The 24,995-nt window shown below is 34.0% G+C and overlaps 3 protein-coding genes across 4 annotated transcripts; all 3 read left to right on the forward strand.

Moving 5' to 3' along the window:
• Window positions 1-839: 839 nt before the first annotated feature.
• Window positions 840-8,599, forward strand: LOC18611820 (Zinc finger C-x8-C-x5-C-x3-H type family protein). 2 transcript variants are annotated; one of them, XM_018129941.2, is made up of 5 exons: window positions 840-1,005; window positions 4,579-5,041; window positions 5,505-7,143; window positions 7,264-7,959; window positions 8,318-8,599. In XM_018129941.2, exons 2-5 carry the CDS (start codon window positions 4,623-4,625, stop codon window positions 8,345-8,347), a joined length of 2,784 nt encoding a protein of 927 aa, XP_017985430.2. In that variant the 5' UTR covers window positions 840-1,005; window positions 4,579-4,622; the 3' UTR covers window positions 8,348-8,599. The 2 variants fall into 2 exon arrangements, with proteins under 2 accessions (XP_017985430.2, XP_007048331.3); XM_007048269.3 differs by having other exon boundaries at window positions 5,505-7,959.
• Window positions 8,600-13,782: 5,183 nt separating this feature from the next.
• Window positions 13,783-14,454, forward strand: HEC3 (basic helix-loop-helix (bHLH) DNA-binding superfamily protein). The gene has a single exon (XM_007048270.3). It carries the CDS (start codon window positions 13,783-13,785, stop codon window positions 14,452-14,454), a length of 672 nt encoding a protein of 223 aa, XP_007048332.3.
• A 5,750-nt stretch (window positions 14,455-20,204) lies between these two features.
• On the forward strand, window positions 20,205-24,854 carry TBL7 (TRICHOME BIREFRINGENCE-LIKE 7). Its single transcript, XM_088803075.1, has 4 exons — window positions 20,205-21,809; window positions 23,184-23,342; window positions 23,956-24,261; window positions 24,502-24,854. Coding segments are annotated over exons 1-4 (1,368 nt in total). The 5' UTR covers window positions 20,205-20,907; the 3' UTR covers window positions 24,503-24,854.
• The last annotated feature ends 141 nt before the right edge of the window (window positions 24,855-24,995 follow it).

Here is a 24,995-nt window from a genome sequence, read left to right on the forward strand (position 1 = left end):
CTAAGTAATAGCTATTCTTTGTGCTATGACCATACCAAACGGAGGTAGGCTATTCCCTTGGGAATAGACAGGGAATAGCTAAGCTATTCCCTGTACCAAACGTGCAGTTAGTGTAAGGGGATGGAGTAGGTCAACTTGAAAGAAAGAAAATAAAAAAATATATATATTTTAGATTTTTTATATTTAATATGAATGCAGTTTCAACGTTTGAGGTAAAATATTTATTTTGAAAATTAATGAATTTTTGAATAATTTTTGTCTAAATATTTTACCTTAACATTTATGTTTGAGATTAATGTTAATTTTTTTTTTATTTTAAGATGTTTCAAAATTATTATTCCCTTTTTAGTAAAATAAACTTAAAATTTATATGATTTGTAAATTTCATAAATAATATTTATTATTTTTTCATTTTACATTTAACACCTTGAGAATATAAATTAATTTAATAGAATCGAGTTGATGTAATAGGAAACTTGATGTAAGATGTAAATTCCATACATTTATGCAATAAAAAGGAAATTGAAGCTTAACTCAGAAAGGAAATTGATATATGTGATAAAAAGATATTATTTTCTTTTTGTCAAATTATTTTTTATTAAAAATAAAATTCGAATCCCAATTTTAAAATAAATGATTTATGGACTTAATATAAATGGTAAAGTTTAAGGATTTCCTAAAATAAAAAAAAGAAAGTTATTTCGAAATTTTTGATAAAATTATTAATGAAAAAACAAACCAAAGGCAAGACAACACAATAGAAAAGAAGCGAGGAAAAAGGACAAAACAAAAGCGGGGCCCAATGAAATGGGGAAAGCAAAATCTGACAAGATATTTGCATATACCTAGTAGGGAGCTTTAAGTCTTCCTTCCCCGAACTCCATTCTATCTCTCTCTCTCTCTATCTCACCATTGAAGATCAACTGACGGCTGAACTCACATTTTCTCTCTCGGATAGCTCGATCCATTGCTTACTACTTTCGCTCTAGCTATTTCGCTCTCATGGTAAGTCCACTTTCTCTCCTTCGATCTATTAATGTATATCTATGGTTTCTAGGGTTTAGTTTCTTGTCTCTGTTTAGAGAACTTTAGCTTTAAACCCTAGAAGGCATATAAATTAGGATTATTTAGGGTTCCATTGACTCTTTTGATTATTGGGTCTCTGTTTATTTCCTTGAGTTTCTTTGGTTCGTGATCTTGAATCTATTTTTTCCCCTTTCTCTATAACGAATCTTGAATCTATTATTCTAAGGGTAGGAAACGCTCGATAGGTTTTTGATTTCTTGTTGCTTTTTCAACCAATTGAGTTGTTGAGCCATGCGTATTAAAATAATTTTCTTTTTGATTGCATTTACTAGTTTTAGGCTGTTTTCATCAATGAGCTAGGTGCAAATAGGAAACAGTTGACGATATTTGGGACAATTATTGGAATGAATGCAAGTAACTTGTCTTTTGACTTATTTTGCTCAGACTATAAGGTCATAGCTTTTTTTTAAATAGTTTCTTAGTTAGGCAATTGGATTGTTGAAATTATAAAGCTTAAAACAAAGTAATATTCTACACTTCCAGATAGCTCGATACTCAATTTGACAGAGAGCTTTGTTTGTAGTATGTTTTGCTAGAAAATATCAGTAGGATTACAGTGCATTATTTATTGCTGACTAGTGATACTGCCCTTCATTTAAACTTACTGCTTTTTCAGAACTTTCTTTTTTTTTGTGCAAATATTATATTTTATTGTTATTATTGGAAATTAGAAGTTTAAATGTTATGCTGTTGTGATATATGTTGACTACTTTTAGTTGTTTAATAGTGTTTTAGGCACCTTTGAATTTGGGTAGTCAACAATATCATGCCTCTAATGGGGTTTGCTATGTCTGTTTGCTTGAGTCTTTATTAGGTTTTCATCTCTATGCTCAAAAACATTGCTTAGACAACATGAGACTAGGTATCAGGATAGATAGTACCGTGTGTGCTTTAGTTCTATGTATCTCGTAAGAGTACATTTACCAGGGTGCTAATATCAGACATAATTTTGATGCAGTATTTTTCACAAGGTCAATGGTTGGAGGATTTACCAAGTGCATTCGATAACTGATGCAATTGTTTTTGCAATGGCATTCTCTCCTTCCTCAAGTGTCACATTGGATATGAGCTCGTCTTAAGGCTTTTATAGCAGTTTGTTAAGTGGAGAGTGCCAAAGATTTTGACATAGCAATATAAAAGTCTGGATCATAATTCAAGAAAAAAGAATCTCTTAATCTTTGGAGTTTGTTTTGCTGAATCCTCCTGATGCTCAAATTACATCATTGTCTTTATGGAGTGAAGGATGGGTTTGGAAGCAAGACACATCCCTTCTATGAATGAAAAGGCTAAACAATGCAGTTTGGTTGGTTGGAACAAATGTTTACAAGTACATAATCTAAATATACGTGTGAATGTGGTAGAGAAAGCAGCTAAAGTATACAAGATGGTGAATCATTCTTGTGTAGGGAGGAACTTTTGCTGACAATCTAAAGAAGTTTCAGATGATATATGTGCTGATTTGGAGATAGGAACAAAAGTATATTGTATTACTGTTACAATGAAAATTTGAATCTTGTACCAGATTTTAACATTAGTTTTTTTTTTTGAGAGTAGATCTATATCTATGAGTTGGATGACTTAAGACTATGCAACTTGGTACTGTTGTTAAGAGTGATGAGGATTTAGGTTCTTATGGGCACCTTTTTTTGCCTTGTTATGTGAATTGTTCAATTGTATTAATTAGATTTATGCTCATTCATACAAAAATGGTACTTGCTAAATTTGAGAATATTAGGCCCTTGCTGATGTTGAGGCATAGGCCATGACCTACAAAAGCTTTTTGTTATTGCAACATGCAGTTATCTCTTTGTACCTTGGCATACTGTAGGTAGTTTTAACAACTCTAGGTGGTGCTATATGGAGCTTTCAGCCATTAGTTGTATATTTTGGGCATTAGATTCATGCAACTGCCTCACCTATCACAGTTTCTGGCAGATGTATTTTTTTCTACTTTTGGGAGGTTCTTTTGGTACAATATAACCCTAGTATTTGCTAATATAGTTGGGCCTATAACATAATATATGAATTGTTTTGTGATGTCTTCTAAATCTAGCATCTTCAATCTGCTGCAGAAAGAGCTTGAAAGATTCTTAATTTGTGCTGTGGATTTTTGATATCATTAGGCAAGGAATGTTTTTGTTAGACTCTTGGATGCTTTCCATGTCATGAGGATAACTTGGAAAGTTTTTAAGTTTATATATTTTTTGGGGTGGGGTGCAGTTTGAGTTTTCATTTTGTATGTTTCCCCTTTATTTGGTTGTTGCCAAACCAGCTGCAAATCTGTAGTCAATATATTATATGTATCAGTATTGTCCATTTATTCAGCTAATCTTCTATTCTTTTATTGCATTTATCCTTTGATTTGTACTCATACAAGCCCTTAAGCTTTTTGGAAAATTAATAGTTGTCGAACCCATTGCTGGCGGCATTTTGTACACATGGCATGACCTGATCATATGACTCATTCCACATCAGCTAATATTTGCCCATGTCAGCTGTCACGTGGAAAGAAAATGTCGGTTGGCATTAAGTTTGATGGTTGTCAATAACCATTAAGGATAGAATACTAAATTTGATAGTTGATTAATATATATTAAGGGTTGTTAGATATATTCATACAAGAACTTGTATGCACAAAGACAGGGAAAGTTTTACAAATAATATAGTTACGTGGGGAGGGTACCATGTCAGTTGTCACGTGGAAAGAAAATGTCAGTTGACAGTAAGTTTGATGGTTGTTAATAACCATGAAGGATAGAATATTAAATTTGATAGTTGATTAATATATATTAAGGGTTGTTAGATATATTCATACAACAACTTGTATGCACAGAGACGGTGAAAGTTTTACTAATAATATAGTTACATAGGGAGGGTATGTCTTTCTGATGCTTTTGGATAAAAACTCACCCTTGCCTGACTATAAGCTTGATATCATTTTATATCCAAGTATTTAATATAAGTTCAAGTGACTATACTTATGTATGTTGAGTGTACAATTTGTCACATAGATGACATGTTGGGCTCTCTGGTCTCAGATTCAAATGAACTAAATCCATTCTCATAAGTTATGGAAAAACTGGTGTTTTGAATTTCTCTTATTCCATCCTTGAACCTTGTAATAGCGGTCTCTTTAGGCAAAATAGTCGTTAGAAACCAAACAGCAAAATAAAACAGGAATCTAATTTTAAAACACTAGTAATGCTGCATGCCTCGTGCTTGCAATGAAATTAGCATGTTGACATGTGATTTGGGAATGTGTCATATTTTTATTGCCTTCATGTAGTCTCTCTTCTCATTTTTGTTTTTGGAAATTGGACATCTGTTTAATGGAATTGGATTTTTGCCCTATGCAATTTAAATCAAATAGCAGAGTAGACATGAAAATTCACTGACATGTGAATTAGATCCTACCATGAATTAAATCAATGATGGACTTGAGACAGATGGAGGGTGGTTGTATTTATTAATGTCTTACTTCCCTACTTCCAGATCATACTGCATTGATAAGAATACGTGCTACTACTTTTGGTGAAATGAGTGGCAGCAGAAAACGCTGTTCTAAGTGGGATTCAAAGGAGGAGCGGCAATATTCTCTTGAAAATGTACGAGACGCTGCTTGGCCTGCGAAAGCAGGTGTGAGTTTTCATGATAGAGAATCAGAACATGGGTATTTTTCTCCAGAGGTTGGTAGGAATGGCAACAAGTGGTCTTTTATGGAAGCCAGTGACATGATGAAATCTAAGCATGGACTGCCTTCAAGGGAATCTTTAACCGGAGGCAGAGGTGCACGAAAGGATGATAACATCAATGTTGACTGTGTCAAAAATTGGAAAACTACATCTCCGTGGGATGGGGATGAGACCTACAGCATGAGAATGTCTCCTGGTCTTGATGATTGGAGGCAACAAAATCGTCGCCATTCTCCTAAAAGTGATTGGAGCAGGTCTCAAAGGTTTGATTGTCTACTTGTGTATCCTTGATTATTATTATCATCTTTTTGAAGATGTCCTGGTTGTTAGTATACTGTTTGTATAACCTGACTCTATCGTATCAATCCCATGACCTATATATTATGTATTTATTCTTCAATGTTGCTAAGAAATTGAGAATCACATACTTATTGCTTCTTTTTGCAATTTCATTTTTGTTGAAAGTGCTTCCCTGTGCTAAATATATTTCATTTTTTCTCCAATTAGTTTGTGATTTTCCCCCCAGGGTGATTTTACTTGGATTTTGTGTTGTCACTGAGGTTGCATCTCAGCTTAATATGTTGAACATGATGTTTTGGACTCTCTAATTAAAATTATATTCTATGCTTTTTGCTTGGATAAATGGTTTTGTCTCCTCTGATCTTTCTGTACTGTCTTTTTTCTTCTTCCTGTTGAACACTATCTAATATGTCTCCCAATATTTAGTTTTACCCACAAAAGCAGGAGTAGGAGCTGGAGCAGGAGTCGTAGTAGAAGCAGGAGCCGAAGTCCAGTTCGTGGCATTAGGCGGCAATCAGGATTCCATGAAAGAACCAGAAGCAGATCTGGAGTGTCAACTCAAATATGTAAAGAATTTATGGCTGGGAGATGCAGGAGAGGCAGTCAGTGTCAGTTTCTTCACCAAGATATTCAAAGTCATGAGGATGGTTGGGATAATAGACAAAAGAAAGCTGGGGGTTCAAAATATTTTACTCCGAATGATGGTAAAGAGTATCTGATAAAGAGTGGAAGGTCTACTGATTGCTGTAATGATTATCTGAAAGGTAATTGTCGCAGGGGGGCATCTTGTAGGTTTGCTCATGATGGTGCCTCTGATGGCTTCAGTAGAGGATCCATAAATGAGGTAAGTAGGGAAAGAGAAAGCAACAAGAGGAACAGAGTTGCAACTCCAGAGCGAGATGGTGAGCGTGAAGCTCGAAGAAGTGATGTTCCTTGCAAATACTATGCTGCTGGAAATTGTCGTAATGGAAAATATTGTAGGTTTTCTCATCATGGTCAGGCACGTGCAAGTCCTGAAAGGTCACGTGGTGATAGGGGGGGATGGGGTCAAAGTTTGGTTAGTGTGGATAAATTACGGGATGGTGCAAAATTTAGAGATGCAGATGCTTCATATAATGTGGAGAAATCTAGGAATGGTCCAAAATGGAGTGATGCTGATGCTTCAAATGAAGCAGAGAAATCCTGGGCTGGTCCAAAATGGAGTGATGCGGATGCTTCAAATGATGTGGACAAATCTTGGACTGGTTCAAAATGGGGTGATACAGGTACCTACTCAGGTGCAGCAAATATGAGCAAGGACATTAATGGAAAAGTGGGTGCCTCAGAATCAAGATTCCCTGATTGGTCCATGGACGAGAGATGGCAGCATAATTATGATGTAAGTGGAAAGAGCAGTGAGACTAAAGTGCATTATGAAACAGTTGATATTGACAAGGATGAAGCAATTCCAAGGAAGATAGAAAATGCTGGTCTTAGTACTGGTGTATCTGAACCAAGGGGTGCTGAAGAGTCACTTGGTGATATGGAGATGTCTCCTGAGTGGAATTACAGGATCCCCTCTTCTGTGAAAAAAGAAACTTCTCATAGTTCAAAGTCTCAAGCTCCCATTGACACATCTTTACCAGCTCATGAAAAGGATATAGCTGAAGAGGCCTCAGGTCGGGTGTGTGATGGGCTTGCAGCTTCACAGCCAATCTCAATTCAGAAATCTAACTTTCAACATGACCATGTGATGAGGGGGAGCAGTGCTGTTGCATTGCCAAGTGATAGCAATGCTGCTAGCAGAAATTCTGCTATTTCACACATTGATCTAAATTTTTCAAGCAACATCCTGCAAATGAAAAGCTTTGACCAGCCTGGGCCAAGTTCAAGTTCTTTACCTTATTCAAACTTAAAAGTAGTTGGACAAAGTCAAGTGGCAATCCCTTCAGACTCTAATGAAGTAAATGTAAAAGTTACGCAAAACAACCTGCTGTTTCAGGAGGAGAAACCAAGCAACAAAATGAATTTTGGCGATACAAATACATCGAATGGTAATTCTGGAACTCAGTCAACTCAAAACATGGTAAGCAATGAACAGCTCACCCAACTTACCAACCTTTCAGCCTCTCTAGCTCAGTTATTTGGAAAGGGGCAGCAACTTCCACTACTTCATGTTGCTCTTAATGCCCATGATGCAATGCAGGTGAATTCTTTTGCAAGTTCTGGAGGACCTATTGAGCCTGATTCCATGCCAACTGTACAACCAGGTCAAGACGTTACATTCCTGAAGCAATATGACCCTATATCTGATAGCATTGAGCCTGTTAAGAAGCAGGACACAAATACTAAGCCTTTGGGGTTTTCAATACATCCTGTTGCTCAGAAGAATACTGCAGATGGAAAACCAGAACTATCAGCTAATATGTTACTACCATCATCTCTTGTGGGTAGCACAAATGGTGGTGATTATCATAATGACCACAGTTGCAAAAGAGAGCCTGATTCTGATAGCCATATGCCAAATCGGGTGGAGCCTGTTGCAAGTTCTGAGGTGACAAAGGAAAATGAAGGAGTTGAGGAAACCAAGAAAGCTCAAGAGGAGAATAAGAATGGTCCATCAGAGAATGTAGATGCAGATGATAGGACTGATGAGGGCAAGAAGAGCAAAGATGGTAAGGGGATTCGTGCATTTAAATTTGCACTTGTTGAGTTTGTCAAGGATCTCCTCAAACCAACGTGGAAGGAAGGTCAAATTGGCAAAGACGCATACAAAAACATTGTGAAGAAAGTTGTTGACAAAGTGACCGCTACAATGCAAGGAGCTAATATTCCTCAAACACCTGAAAAAATTGATCAATATCTGTCATTTTCGAAACCAAAGCTTAGCAAACTTGTACAGGTGAGTGCAGCTTACTTTTAAATTGAAGGTTTCAAACTTTGTAGGGGAAGGGTAAAACAACATAAGACCTTTCTTTTGTTGTCTTTTCCATTAGTGCTTAGCATGTTTATCTGGCCTTCATTTGTTCCATCATTTGTAACTTTCGTTATATCACACAATAACATGCTTATTGCTAGGGGCTCTTGATCAATGTGCTTTTGGTCATATAAGTTGCAACTCATTGGAAGATGTCTTATGTCATGTCAATGGTTGAAGTTGATAGACAATTTCCTTTTATAATGTTATTGTTAATTTAATCTAGGCTGTTTCATTTTATGCATAGTTTGCTGACCTCTTTACATTCCTTATTCTGTTGCAGGCATATGTGGAAAAGTTTCAGAAGAACTAAAAGAAACATGGGATCGTCCTGTCTTTTTGTTTTATTATTTTTATAGTTATATATTAAGCCGTCATATCTTTTGTTTTTTTTTTTTTCATTTCTTTATCCAGTTTCCTGTAGCTTCTAGGAATGCTAACCTTTTCATTTTTGTTTATGTTTTATTCCTTGGAAGCAGGGTTAGGTAGTAAACTTTAACTCCCTGTAGATATTTTGTTATTTTTGTATTAGAAGTTAATATATGATGTTGGCACTTGCTTGTCATATGTGGGTATTTTGTGCCAGTTGTGATGTTTCTAAATCTAGTGTCTGATAGTGATTGTTGCTATCTAGGCATCCTGTTTTATCTAGGGTTTTATATGCCTGAGTTAGATGTTTAGACATTTTTGAAACTTAGCATGTTATTTTCTTGGCATTTAGCATTGATATGTTTGTCAGTGCAGAGCATAGAAATTTTGCCTTATTAAAGTTCATATAACTGCATGCCTGCATTGCCAAGGAATTGCCAACATGGTCATGCAGTTGGGCTGTTTTATGCCATGAGATTTCCTGCCATTGCTTCTGAGCGTGAAGAACACAATGAAAATTGTCTTCAGTGACGCAAGGAATGCGAAAGATAATTGTTAATATACATTTTGTGTATGGATTTTGTAGTAACAGGACACTTGGTGAAGTATATCTCTGTTGAATGGAAGTCCACGTCATTTTTTCATGAAGTTATGCTTCAGCGTCCTTGGTATTATTATGTTTTCTAATGCTTGACAGCAAATGGATGCTGCAATACGGGGTTCTTGTCTGATCAAGCTTTTGGCATAGCTAACATCCAGAACAGTGGTATGACTGAGCCATTTTATGTAGTAACGCTTTGCTCGTAAGTTATCGTGTCAGATATAATGGACCAGGATTACGTTGAGAAGTTTAAGCTAAAATTAAAAGGGATCATGCCATGCATGCAAAGACTCAAGTGGTTTTGTTTAAATTTTGATAATTTGTTTGAATGGGAATATGGCATTCATGCAATTCAGGTATGTTTAGTAAATTTTAACAAAAAAAAATTATGTAAACAGGGAATTTTGGTAAAAAAGAATATGATTATGGTAGAACTTAAAAGAAAAGGGGATGAAATAGGAATTAGGGTTGCGAAATGAGAGTGGCCGACATCCATGATGAGAATAGAAGCGAGTCATAAGTATTCAAATGACGAGAGGCTTAATTTGGAGCTCAATATCTTAGGTTTTATGTATAGATGATGCCTAAAACATGATTGAACGGAACCGCACCCCCTCCGTCCCTGTCGCACCCTTTGAGTCTTCGAAATTAATTCTAGGCAGAGAGTATGTGGTTGCATTTATCACGTGTGCTATCCTTTTTTGTACGTTTCGGATTACTGAGATTGCCACAGCATAGAGTCATGGGGTTGGCTTGCCTAGCTGTTAATAAGCTAACTATGACTCTAATCCCACTTATACCAACCAACCTCTACTCAAGTATATGTATACAACGTATGTACTGTAGTACACCAAAGTTGTAGGTGAATGTTCTGCAGGCCATAAAGAATCCTAGTCCAAAATGAAGGGGGGGATTTGGAGGGGAGGGGTATTTTTGGAATTCAGGTTTTGTTGACAAAAAGGGGAAGGCAGAAAAGCAGGCTTAAATTTAAATTTGTTTGTGCATGCAATGCATCTTCCCAATGCTCGGAGAGATTTGGTTGAAGATGAGGTTTTCAGGTGCTATTTTAGGACCCGACAAGGGACAAGTCCACTTTTTCCTTTCTTTTCCCCTAAGTTGACAATTGAAAAAAAATTTTCCTCCTACTCACAACCGCGGTCCGGACTCCGAGGAGAGAGGGCTCTTAAATTTCACAACCCTAACCCCTCCATTCCTCCTCCCCTTTTTATTTCTTAGGGAATGGATGAGCCAATGGGTGTCAGATCTCGTAACATGTTCTTCCCAATTCATCAACTGTTTTGATGAAGTAAGCCTCTCTTTTTCATACAACCATTGTCTTGTTCCTCACCACTTCCAGTTCTAGTTGGCCCAGACTTGGTTTCCATTCACAAAAATTATTGCTGAAGGAGTCAAAAAGGGGCACTCCATGGGTATATAGTTAATTCTTATTTGTGTCCCTTGCCCTCAATTCGATTTCAACTTCACATCTCGTTCCTCTTTTATTTATTTATTTTATATATATATATATATATATATATTGTTGACTATATATATCATTCAAAAACTAGTAGAGATTACGTCATTTCTCTTAAATCATAAGCCTTAATTTGTCTGCTTGACAAAACAAAAGATAACTATTAAATGGGGCCAATTAATTAGTTGGTTCCATTTAAACTTCAATCCTACTAATCATTATTTCCTAATATATATGACGACTTTTCTATTTGTAGTATATTCTTTGCATTTTGGATAACCTGTTGCTATGTATAGCAACTCTTTTTTTTCTTTATTAACAATATCTCTTGTAATTTCATAATAGTCAATTTCAAATTAATTAAATAATTAAATTTCTTAACTTGACAAGTTATCATTATCATAATATATACATACTCACATGTACACATGCATTTGTTTACAGTAATACCGAGATCTATTTTTGTTATGCTTTACAACGTTAATCTAAGAATCTTAGCTAGCAGTGTCACATGAGTACATGTGCATAATCAATGGCTTGGCAGATGACCTATATATCCATAGAGGTGACACATCTCAGAACTAACTATGACCTACGCACTTTATCTATTTGTAGTCAAAGTTTTAAAAGGTAAACTAAAAGTACTATACGCGTAGTTGAACCCCTCAATCACATTTAGACTTGGTTGCTTGTAACTTGTCAATGGAAATGCCTCATATCTTTGACTAGGAAGTTCTCACAGAGGTTACCGCGTACATGTACAATCATCATATACGTGTAATGTAATGCTTGAATGGTACTTGGGTCCTTTTGTTTGTGATTGATACAATAATAATGCCAAAGTTTAGTTCTATACTATGTTACATCATGGGTGTTTGGGAATAGGCAAGTGAAACCCTAGCAAATGAATGATTGCTTTGTGCATGCGCGAGTGGGAGAGCAAATAGAATTATAACATTGATTCAATGAAAGTGACCAAAGTGTGTGTGTTGCATTTGTTATTAAAGGAGAGAGAGAGAAAGCGCGCGGATGATCTAAGCAATTTGTCCCGCCGTCTGATATAGGTTGGAGGGTGTGATGCAGTAGAGTTGCTAATTAAGTAAGAAAAACCTTTCCTTCCCAGCCAAAGTTTGGTTCATGATTGATTGTACCAGATGAATCAGAAAGACAGTTTCAGACGCTATAGAAATTATGTGGTTTCAGCCCAAAACTCATTATTATTACCCAACCTGATGCACCTTTTATTGCATGATAGCTGTAGCTCTACTAATTTCTTCCTTTTTTTCCCCTTTTGGTCTATGCTGTGGGAAGATTGTGTGCTCTCTTTCTCTCCTGTGAGAGAAGAAGAAGAAGAATATTGAGAAGAAACAAAGAGGAAAATTAAAGAAGAATATTCACAAAACTCTTTATTGTCATCTATCCTTCAGCCCAAACTAAAAACCATGTTCTAGTTGTTCATTAATTAGACTGCTTGAAGATGTTGCATATATACTTGTTTAGGTTGTTCAATCCTAATTAGACAGTTTTAACTTTTAGTAGTCATACACTGGCTGCAATATATATGTAATTGGGTTAAATTTTTCCAAGGAACCTAGTTCTTGTATAATCGCATTCTTTCCCCAAGCTCCAAAATGTACATCATGGTTTTAGAGTTATTTTCTACACAATCTAAGAAACCAAATCCTATAATATTCTTTCTGGCCATCAAAAGATATAATTTTATTGTTAAACCACACGGTGCACTAAAAAAATCAATTTATATATTTATATACTTTTATGTGTTAAACATGAAAAATTAAGTAACAAACTAAAAGTAAACATAACAATTAGGTCATAGAGCTTTTATAATTTCCTTTTATACATGTTAATGAGCTTCAATTTAATCTAGGAAACCAAAATCACTTCCGATAATGTGAAATCACCACCTTTTTTCAAAAATTCATGTTAACTTAAATCACACAATATTAAATTTAAAAATGTTCAAAGATTATTATTGATACGAAAGATCAATATTTGTCAGTGACAATGACGTATCTAGCATATATATATATATATATATGAATAATGGTAAAAAGAGTTTGTGAACATAAGGCGCAGAATATGGAAATTTTGATTAACATGCACATGTCACTTTATGTGAATGATACAAGCAGCATTTATTCCAAATTGACAGCAAAAGAACAGCTAGATTTCTGATTTGCTTTACTTTTCATGTTTTTCTAAACAATTACATGGTAGCTTTAAATCCAATGTGAAAATCAGTAAGTATTAGATGCAATTCATGCTTAAGCAAAAAATTGGTATTGATTTGCTTGAAGAAAGATGGCTTTATATTGTTATTATATTTGTATGATATAAACTCAGATTTTTATTTAATGCTTAGCCAAACTAGAGACTCCAGAAGTATCACTGATCAACTTAACCAAATGCACCAAAAAGAAAATGAAAAGGAAATCTATCATCATGTGAAGCAAAACCATAATGAACAAGAATATATATATATATATATGTACAGACATATACATATACATACATATATATATATATATAATTCCGTAATCATTGAGAATAATTGATAATTACTTGCTTTTTTAGCTCATGTTAGCAGTAGTAAAAGAGGCAAAAAGGGTTAAGAGGAGTAGGGTTAGGGCCAGATCTTATGAGAATTATAATGAGGTGCAAGTTTTAAATGTATTACACAAACTTAATCGTAAAATGGTATTCGTACCAATCTTTGAAAAAGCCAAACAAAACCATCAGTACATCCTGGAAAAACAAACCCTATAGCAAAAAGCCCTAAAATTTCAGTGCTTGATATGTGATATGCCATATACAATTAGAAATGAATGAACTCTAGAAATATGGCAAAGGCTGCTAGCTTCACTAGGGGCAATTCAATTCTTGACTCTAGCTAGAGTACTTGTGAGAAAAAGTGAAGAAAAATCTCAACCCTTGGATTGATATCCAGTGATCCAACTAGGTCCAAAAACGTAGCCAATATTTTGCCATATATACATATATATATATATATATATTCCCCATGCTTTCTCTCGTTCTAACCCTTAGTTATGACATATGGGTCATCAAGCTTCTTAAAGCTACAGAAACACCAAAGGAGGGTTTTCTTTTGCCAATAACCAAACCCTTTAGCATAGGGGCTTTTATAGGAAGAAGGGTAAACTTTAATGTGTTATTATAATCGTGCAAACCACTTCAACAAGCCATTGGATAGTGTCTCTCTCTCTCTCTCTCTCCCTCATTCCTTTTTGAACAGAGAGAATTCAGAAGCTCCCTCACTCAATTGATGGATATCAATCAAACAAAGCTCCCAAGTCACACTTGGAATCTTGAAATGTCCACGGAAGATCATATCCTTCATGAGCAAGTTCCTTTGAATCCAATTTGGCCTAGCTACCCTCTTCAAACGCATCAAACACCATCCTCAACCTCCAGCCAAATACCTAGTGCAACAAATGTTTACAGTGACCAAATGGGTCAGCTTGCTGAAGAGGAAGAAGAGACAGAAGAAGAGTTAAGCGCCATGAAAGAAATGTTGTACAAAATAGCGGCGATGCAGCCCGTGGACATAGATCCAGCCACTATCCGAAAGCCCAAGAGACGCAACGTGAGAATCAGTGATGACCCCCAGAGCGTGGCAGCGCGTCACAGGCGAGAGAGGATAAGCGAAAAGATCAGAATTCTGCAAAGACTCGTTCCAGGAGGCACGAAAATGGACACAGCTTCAATGCTAGATGAAGCCATCCGCTATGTCAAGTTCTTGAAGAGGCAGATTCGGCTGTTACAACCCAATAACCAGCAGCCACCATGCCATGTGAACTGGCAAGTTACTCCAAATAAACCTCTCGTTTCGACCTCCTCAACCTCGATGGAGACACAGCAGGCAGGCCCTGAATTCACTTTCGGTGGCAACGGGGGAAACCCCTTGTGCTTTAATCATGAGGTAATTAATGATTGATATCCCTAAATCAACATGTAATTGTTGTATTAATGATAATATTAGTGAAAAAGGGGTGTGTGTATATATATATATATATATATATTAAGATTAAGATTATCACCTTTCCAAAAAAAAAAAAATGATTAAGATTATCAGATGTAATGCTATCTTAGGGGGTCAAGGGAGTTGGGGGGGAGAAGGGTTTGTTAGGATTTTGTTGACTAAGGTGTCGAATAATCATAACGGTTAGCTTGAGTTACGTTGAGCCATATATAAAATATATAATAAGGTTATTGAAGAGTCTAAATTGGCCGGAAACTTTGTTTGGCCGACTCTCTTTCCGGGAATAAAAAGGTGACGTGAGAAAGCTATTGAAATCATTGTTCTTTCCCCTCTCTTTTTCTGCATATATATACTATTTTTATTTTTGGGCTGGTTTCGGGGTTTGTGGATGAGCACATGTATGCAAGTGCATATATATTTTGTTTATACATATATGCATGAATACATGTGACATTGTGGCATGCCCTCATTGGTGAAATGCGATAAATGTAAATATAGAACAAGATGATTCACACTAAACTATGAAATCCAAATTACATATTGTTTTCTCTTCTTTTTTTTCAGTCAATCAAAAGATTTTCATTAATATGGTATAAGCTACAAGAGTGTCAGCTTAATGGTCCTGCGTACAAGCAACAGTACAAAAGATATCTTGTTGTTGCAAAAAATCATAAGAAAGAAGCCTCCAAGAAAGAAGTCTTCAAAAATAACAGAGCGAAGACAATGCATAGGTAGATTAAAAGTTAAAGCCAAAAAGACATAAAATAAATCACAGGCACATAATAGAACACAAGCCCCCAAGAAGACAAAGCAACAACAAATTCGAAATCCAGCAACAATGCACATAACAGCTCAAATCACAGTTTATCCAACAGATTGCACCAGGTAACAGGCAAAAACTCAAGAAAGTAATAAAGGCGTAATGAGACGTGCTTACGCAATACAAAATTCACCACCAAGCAAAAAATGAAGAGGGTTTGTCAACACCATACGTAGCCAAGGAGTCAGCAAAGCCATTACCTTCTCTAAATACATGGGAAAAGAACACAGTACTTAGAGAAAGGCATAGAGAATCCAACTCATTAAAAATATGCCATTTGTCCCAAGGGCGTTGCTTAAGTGATTTCATCCACAAAAGAGCTACTTTTAAGTTAGACTCAATAGTGTTCATTTGGGGAAAGAAGAAAAAAACAAAAGACCCCTTATATATAAGTGACTTAAACCCTAGATTCGTTCAAGCTAAAATGAAAATGACAAAAAAAAAAAAAAAAGATATGGGCAATTGAGCTTAAACGCTTAGCTCAAGTGGTAGAGGTGGGATAAGATTTGGACAGAAATTCTAATTAAGTCCTATATCAAAAATGAAAATGAAGAAAACGTGGTTGTGACCTTAAAAAAACCTTTCAATGTGTCATGGTCCTTGTGTAGATGTGAATCTCACATCATAGAGATAATATTCCCAGCGGGTGAGATACAAAGTCTCACATCGATGAGAAACTCCGAATGGGGAATAAAGGTAGATGTCATGATTATAAAGAGGAAGCCATGAATCCCACATTAGTTATATACTAGAATAATACTGAAAACATAAGGGTTCACGCCAACTTTAACCTGTAAGGGACTTTTTGTGAGATAAAATCGTAAGGTCAATGGACCAAAGCAGACAATACCTCATACGAGTTGATGTGAACCATGACACAATGCATTGTCTTTCCTTGTTCTTATTTTTTGTTCTCCTCAAAGATTTGGCAGCTAAAATGATAAAGATAAACCTTGTTGAGTATGTTCCCAATGTTACTTGAGAGAGATTCACTTAAAACTAAGTTTTGATATTATAATGTTCATTTACATGAAATTGAAGAAGTTGAATTAGGATTGCCATAGCCAGATGTATCAAATCTTTCCACACATGGAGTTTTGCGACTCCTCTTGTTGTTGCTTTATTCCAAGATAAAGTGATAAATATATTAGGTCATTACATTTTTCTTTTGGCTATAATACTTATTCAAGATGATAAAAATCAAGCTTCTTAACTTGCATTTGGGTGCCACATGCAATATATATGTAGCAATATATGTAGGTATCACTACCAAATGCACACTCACACCCATATCTGTGATCTAATATGAATACATCAACTTTCATTTGGGTATTAAAAACTGATTTAGACTGCATTGTAATGTCAAACATATTCACAATTTTCCATCCAACTTGAGGTTTGAGCCAATAGTGACTTTTTATCATAATTTTCCAAACTACAGTTTTTCTATAATTGCTCTAGGCATGAACGGTTTTCCAACCCAACCATAATAAAATGAAACTAAACTTCAGTCTCTCATTAATTAGGTTTTTGTTCTAAGATGAGTTTTATTCTTGTATACATTTTTTTTTTTGCTTATTTTTCATTCATAATTTATTGGTTAAACATATAATTGTTCTTCTTTTATTAGATTATAAAAAAATAGTTTTGACTTGAGTTGGTAATGATTTATATATGGATTTAGGAAGTGTTTAAACAATTAATCCTTTGTGCAAGAGATTGAGGCGAAATTAAGCCAACTGGGGGACTGGCAAATGAGTTAATTAAAAATTCTACTTTGATCATTACATTTTGCAATTAAAAATTACGATTGTAATTTGAAATTTGCTAAAAAATGTAAAATTGTGATTTGATAGTGTAAAATGTATAGCATTGGTGAAAGTGCTGTGAGAAGATTAATTTAATAAAATGGACATATTGCTAAAATAGTAAAATAAAATTCATTTGATTTAAATAAGTGGATATTTATATTTTTAATGCAATAAAAATCATGTTCAATCGCAAAACAGTCGGTTCTTACATTGCTTTAGCAAACCACTGAAGTTATAATTCTTTTATCACAATTATTACAGTGATCGACATTATAATTATAATGAAATTCAATAATTATAAATAAATGTATCTATAACTGTGAACGAAACTAGCTTTTAAGCCATTCACATAATCATTTTTGGACAAAATATGTGATTCAAATAAGCTATTGAAAAAAAAAAAAGTTAAATATTGAATATATGAGAGCGTCCATATAAATATATATTGAACAATACATGGAATAAAAAATTTAAAGATAAATAAAATTTTAAATTTATATATTTATTTATATTTATGTCGTTGATTTGTTATCTTATATCTTGGCTCCACGATACACTTGAAAAGGGCCTTACCCCTCATCTCATATGTCTTATAAGCTTGTTCAGATTCGTTAGATCCTTAGCGTCGGCCTTGATCACCATTTGGTTCTAATTAGCTCTAATTAAAAGGATAGTTTGATGCAATTTACAACTTTGCATCTTAATACCATTTCTAATGGAACTTTTCAATTTTTTATAATTGGAGAACAAGTGAAAACAAAAAAATTAAAAAAAAAAAAAGAGAGAGGAGAATTAAAGAAAGAAAAACTAGAAAGGAAACTAAACTCGGTTGCTATTGAAATATGAGTTTCAATACTCAATAACTAATACATTATCTTTGAAAAATAGCAAGTTAATGCCTTTTTTAGGTTTATGATAAATGATCAGTTATTGATGGCTTAGGAAGGATAAAGTTAATAAACATGAATTATTGAAAAATCATTGATTTTATATATTCAAAGTTACCAAAAAGCATGACTTGTAGAAGCATGCATCCCTAACACTATTCAAAGAAATGTATTGGAATTTTTTTAACTAAAAAGGCCTATTGGCTCAATAGGTTAGAGCGCCGTGCTAATAACGCGAAGGTTGCAGGTTCATACCTGCATGGGCCAATTTTTTAATCCTTATTGGAAAAAATTTTATGCTATATGTGTGTGTTAAATGTTGAATATTTTCAATCTTTTATCAAGAGTAAGGATGAAATTATACCGTTGTAAAACTTTTTTCTTTTATAACTTCTTATAGCTTCATAATCTTAAAAAAAAAAAACTTCTTATAGCTTCATATGTAATTAATATTTTATTGAATTGACCATTAGATTAAACAACTACTCATATTCATCAATGCATATAAAATTTTGAATCACCATATTTAACAATAAAACTTTATTATCTCAAATAAATAATTAGAGAATATAACTTGAAATTTGGTGGTCATGATCTACTTGAATAAAGTATGAACTCCAATGACTGGATTTACTAAATATAAATAGTATAAAAAATACTAAAGAGTGTGAGTGAATCTCTCCTCCCTTATCATATATTACCTAAACTTTGCCTTGAAATAATTCACCACCATCACTCTTGCCCATTATGTCAAATTATGGTTTTTAACTCTCAAGTATACAGATTAAAATTAAATACACTACATGGTTTTAGATGTTTAAAAAACCAAAAAAGTACTTTTACAAGCTTTTGAAAATACGAAATTTAAAAAAAAATTACTTTTTAAAATTAATTCAATTATTTCTTGATTACTCATTCAATAAGATTTCTCACATTATAATCCTAGGAGGTTTTGCATATTATCAATTAATATAACACACTAAGAAAACACATTAAATTTCACGAAAACATAAAACTCAACATGTTATCATTCGATCCTCTTCTAAATTAAATATCCACCTTTCGTTTTTGAGTTGTCTTAAAATTATATGTATTTTCTTCTTTAAATACCAACAATTTTTTTTCTATGCTTTATATTCATTTTAAAATATATATATATATATTAATTTTTGGCATTAAAAATTATATTTAATCAATGTTATAAAAAATTGTTAATCAAAAAATAGATCAAAGGCCTTACAATCAAAATATTTTTCAAAAATTCAATTTGAAGTAGATGGAATATAAAATTAATTTTGTAATACTCTTTTAGCAATAACGAAGCATGGCACTTTAGCATTTGACTTATTAATTAACACATAATTTATTTATTCAAAACGTAAAATTCGAATCCCCTTTCACAAAAAAAAAATAATAATGAAACATGAGTATTTACATTATATTTAACATGGTAGTTTTAAGAGGTATACTTTGACATTTATTTTTTTATTCATATAAATAAATTTTTTTAACTTTTTTAATTTTTCAATATATTTTCACTTGTACGTCTTAATTTTAAATGTTGTTTTGTTTTTTTTTTATTGTGGAAAAATAGAAAATTACATCATTTTAGACCAACAAACTCCTAAATTTTTTATGTTATTTTATTGTTTTACAATAATTTCTTAGAAATGAAAGCAAAACCTAAGAGCTTAAGTAGTTATGAAAGAAAGTTTATCTTGCTGTAAATTAAAAGTACGATTTATTTTATTTTATTTCTTTTTCCAATAGTAAATCACATTTTTAAAATTTAGGAAAAAAAAAGCAAATTCATTCAATAATTACACTTTTTTTATATGTTAGAGAAGGCAAATATTTTTCTTATAATACATCTGAACATTGGATTCAATTATAAGTATTAATTAGTATCTTTTTATTGGCATAATCGAATTCAAATCCTTCCTTGTATAATGATTATGCTGTTGGTATTGGATCAACTATCTATAAATAGAAATGAAAAATTAAGAAAGATGACAAATCCAATTTTAGGACAACACACATTAAAATGATAAATTAATAGATTATGAAATTACAAAAATAACCTCCTCCAGGACAAAATCTCCAACCACTTAATAATTTATTATTTATTATTATAATATAATTGTAACAATAATACTTTTAGCAGGCTTTGTTTACGATATATTTTTCTGGTGGAAGCTTTGGCAATGATTTTCCATTCATATATTTTCATGTATTGCTGTCTCTTTCTCCTAACCACCTCTCCGATCTCCTTCTCTTCACAGCCCACTTATCTCTCCCATTCCTTTCCATTGAAGCATTCTGTCAATTCTCTCTTCTCCTTTCTCATTCATTTCAATGTTATATTTCTCTCTAACTCTGCCTTCATCCGCCAGCTAAGTACGATCTTTTTTTTTTCTCATTTAATTCATCCGAATTATTTGATTTCTCTGTTCTTTTTGCATCTGGGTTTGTTTTTCTTGAGATTTGGCAAAAACCCATTTTGTTTATTTGGTCGTTGATGCCAAATGAGTTGTTATAAAGATGATAGCTTTCAGCTTGAATTTCTGGAAAAGCTGTAATTTGAGCATTGGATATGTTTAGATATGCTCGTTTCGTTTTGCTTCTATATAATGTTGTTGCTCTACTTTGAAACTCTTATATTTCTGTGAGCTGAATGTGGGGCATTTATTTGAACTGACGGTGAAATTTTGTTAATGGATAGTGTGGTACTTATATTGGATCAATTATATATCGTGTTTAAAGTTGTTTATAGATAAATGGGTTATTGAAGATCTTAAAGTTATAATCTTTTCATTGTGGGTTGCTGTTTTTGTTGGAAGTTTGTTGAATGTTGGTGGTAGAAGATGGTAGAAAAAAAATAGTTTCATGAATGTTAGTTGGAATATATTGGCATTATGAATTGATTGAGATGGTGAATAATTTTAGTCGGAGTACATCATTCAACCGAAGGGCGTTGAATGTTGATAGCCCGAGATTTTTGAGTATTGCAAGCCCCAGAGCCTTGAATCTTCTTAGCCCTAAACCACTGGGTTTTGCTAGTCCTAGAGTTCATCATAGGTTGGGCTGGGTCTCACGCTTGTTTCCTGTGCTTATTCTCATTGGGGCTTTGATTTCATTTTTTATAGTAATTGGTGGAGGTTATATGTATGTTCTCCCTAGTCTCAGTCAAGCATTTCTTGGGTATAGTGTGTCAAAATTCAATGAATCGAGCGATGTTTGTGATATTTTTGATGGAAGCTGGGTTATAGATGATAGTTACCCATTATACAATGCTTCTGAATGTCCATATGCTGAACAAGGATTCAATTGCTTGGGAAATGGCAGGAAAGATAAAGATTATCTTAAATGGAGGTGGAAACCAAAAAATTGTGATATCCCAAGGTTCAATGTGCAAAATGTTCTGGAAATGCTTCGAGATAAAAGGATTGTTTTTGTTGGAGATTCTATGAGTAGAACACAGTGGGAATCATTGATATGCTTGCTCATAACTGGAGTGGAAGATAAGAAGAGTGTTTATGAAGTTAATGGGAATAAGATAACTAAACGGATCAGGTTTTTAGGTGTGCGGTTTAGTTCCTTCAATTTTACCATTGAGTTCTTTCGCTCAGTTTTCTTGGTGCAACATGGTTGGATGCCTAGACATGCTCCAAAGCGGGTTAGGTCAACCCTTAAGTTGGACAAGTTGGATGATATTAGCAATGAGTGGATTAATGCAGATGTTCTCGTATTCAACACGGGACAATGGTGGGTACCAGGGAAGCTCTTTGAAACGTAAGTTGCCCTCAGTCTGTCTGTAAATTTACATGATGACATATGGTTAATTTCTTGTTATTTCAAAAAGCAATATCTTCAATTTGAGAGTTCTCATGAATGACTTTGATGGCATGTCAAAAGCGATGCTCTAGACTCTCTTCCAATGTCACTTTCTGTGCTTATAAATAACATTTATTTATGTGTCAATGATGCTCTTTATATCTGGGGTTATGCTTTTTTTCCATCTTTCAAAGTCCATATGCTTAAATGAATGTCACTTATTGAATCTTAAAGAAAAGTTTCTATCTCCCCCCTCTTCTTTCCCCCTTCCCTTTTTTTTTTTTTTTTTTTGATTGATGGTTAGGGGAATAAGTGTCAATAACATTTACTGTATCGTGACCTTTGTGAGAATTTTGACTGTGAAGGATCCCTTGCTGCTGGAATACTTACGCTGTTGTACTTGACAATTGGGCAAATTATAGAACCCACGATCTTTCTTTCCAAGTAGGGGTCATTCTAGTGTTCACTTCTAGGAGATACAATGAGTTGGGACTTGTCCACATTCATTAATAGTATCTATCGAGTTTTGTAGGTTAGAATGATTCAGTCATTTGGTTCTGTTTCTTTGGGCTACAATGTGAAGAATTTGAAACTAAACTTTTATGATACTTAAGGAAAATGTACATGAATTCATTTTTGTGCTTCTGTTTTAATTTGGATCCCTACTACGCTTGAGCTTGCAACTTCTGCCATTTTGGAGGTTGCAAAGCAAAACACTTATTCCTGGACAAGTAGATTACCATTCTTCAATCAACATATACACTTCAAATGCCATGAGAGAATGCTGATAGGAAACTAAAAAAATATTTCCCGATTACATTCATATAATATTATTCTTACATTTTTCCCTCCTGCAGCTTGTTTAAATAAAGGTTTCTCTTTTTTACCCTGTCCTGTAGTTTAGCTTATGTTTATTTTAAAAGAATGATGCTTTACCTGTATATGAACTCCTTGATCAATAATAACATCAACATATAATTTTGAAAACCTCAAAGTCGGCATCAGTTATTATTCCTAAGTTGCTCAAAGAAGATAAAAGTAAATTTGAAAAACTAAATGATTAGTTAAACTGGTGCCCGAAATCAACAAAATTGTCTAAATTGAAAGAGAATCCAGGTGACATCTCACTGGCCTTTATTGTATACTAATGCTTAGTTTTATGCTGGATCCTCAAAAGTGCTTTTTTGACCACATAGTAATCAATGAACTTAGTCTACAGTATAAGCAAGACCAGCTTTGTCTCTAATTAAAAATGACATTTAGCTTGGAAACACTTTCTGGATGCTTTTATTTACACATTTAAGAAATGCTCCTAAATTCTTTCTTTGGCAGCGGTTGCTACTTTCAGGTTGAAAATTCAGTAAAGCTTGGAATGTCAATTCCTACCGCATTCAGAACAGCACTAGGTACTTGGGCATCATGGGTTGAGAATATGATTGACGCAAACAGAACACTTGTCTTTTTCCGGACTTTCGAGCCATCTCACTGGAGGTAATCAACAATATCATGATGCTATTTCTTTTATTTTTCTTTGATCAAGTACAATTTTTGTGGAAGAGGGATTTGAACCCAACTCTTTAAGCAGAGGAATATAACACTCAGCTGCACCATTATGCTCTTTCAAAACATATTACTCAAAATGAAGTTCTTTGAGGTGCTGAATTAAATATGTTATGTTACCTTATTTTTAACTGCTGTCCTGTCACTGGACGAACAAAAAACAACTGTCCTGTCTGTTCTTCTCGGTGTGAATGCCATATGAGTTGTTCTCTCTCTCTCTCTCTCTCACAAACAGATATTGTGTTGCAGCTTTTGCTCTGTTTCAGCAAACAACCCTGAATTGGCATATATGTACAATTTGAACAGTTTCAGATCTTCACATCTATTTCATAGTTTTGTAAATTATTCTTCTCTTAAAAGGTTTTGAAGTTGGGTCTGTTTCTAGCTGGTTCCTGTTGCAGTCAACCATCATTTATTGGACTAATTTTGTCCTACCATTTATTTATATATAATTAATTACATTTTTTGCTTGTCTGCTTAATTTCAAAATCATATACGTTTGCCATTTTATAAATAATTAATATTTTTTTTATTTCTGCATCAGTGAAAAATCGCGTCGGTTTTGCAATGTGACCCAGAATCCATTATCAGAAACTGAAGGGAGGGATCAAAGCATTTTCTCAGAGACTATTTTCAAAGTGATAAAGAATATGACTGTTCCTATAACTGTTCTGCATGTAACTTCCATGTCGGCTTTCCGAAGAGATGCACACGTGGGCAGGTGGAGTGACAATCCATCTGTGCCTGATTGTAGCCACTGGTGTCTTCCTGGCGTACCTGATGTCTGGAATGAAATTTTCCTCTCATACCTGCTTGCTGCTTATGAATTTCCTGCAGTTTATAAAGAATAGTGTGAGTTCATTTCCTTTCTGATTTCACTTATTTCCGGTTGTTACAGTTATAATTTATACACTGCTCAATTTGATCTTCATGCCCTAGGATGAATTTTTGTCTTTTTGATGCTTTTATTCGTTGTCCTTGCTTCTGAAAATCCATTCCATCTCCAATAGCCGCACAGTTCAGAAGGAAAACTTCTGTAGTTTTTCAGATGGTAACCACATTTTGAGTGAGTTCTCTGTGATTGATGCAGATTGGATTAGCAAGCACGATGATTGAACCCTGGTCTGCATGCACCTCTTCTCAGAACTCGAAATTAACATGGATTGAATTTCACCTCGCATTAAGACCTATAATCCTTCGGGAACCAGTATGACAAGTCTGCAATTCTTGACAAAGCACTCAATTTTTTATAGAGAAAAATGTAGAGTTACACGGATAAAGGAACGTGTAAGAGAAACTAATTTTTTCATTCTTTCTTGCCCTTTTCTTACCTTTTACATGTGAGAAGCGGCCAAAATTGGGTATTCAAATGTAACAAATTTGTCCATGTCCTGTTCAAATATTAAAATTTTGATGATTCACCACATTAAGAGATATATTTGTTGTTGTACTTGCCATTACCGTTCTTTTTAAGACATACATATAATGTTGCTAAGGTCAGATTAAACACTAAACATATTTTTTTCCCTCTATCCTGTGGCCAGATGATAATATATTCACTGCAAATCCAAGCCTGCAACTGAA

This window comes from Theobroma cacao, chromosome 1, assembly GCF_053813885.1.
Source record: "Theobroma cacao isolate CCN51 chromosome 1, ASM5381388v1, whole genome shotgun sequence".
In the NCBI taxonomy this organism is placed as follows: Eukaryota; Viridiplantae; Streptophyta; class Magnoliopsida; order Malvales; family Malvaceae; genus Theobroma; species Theobroma cacao.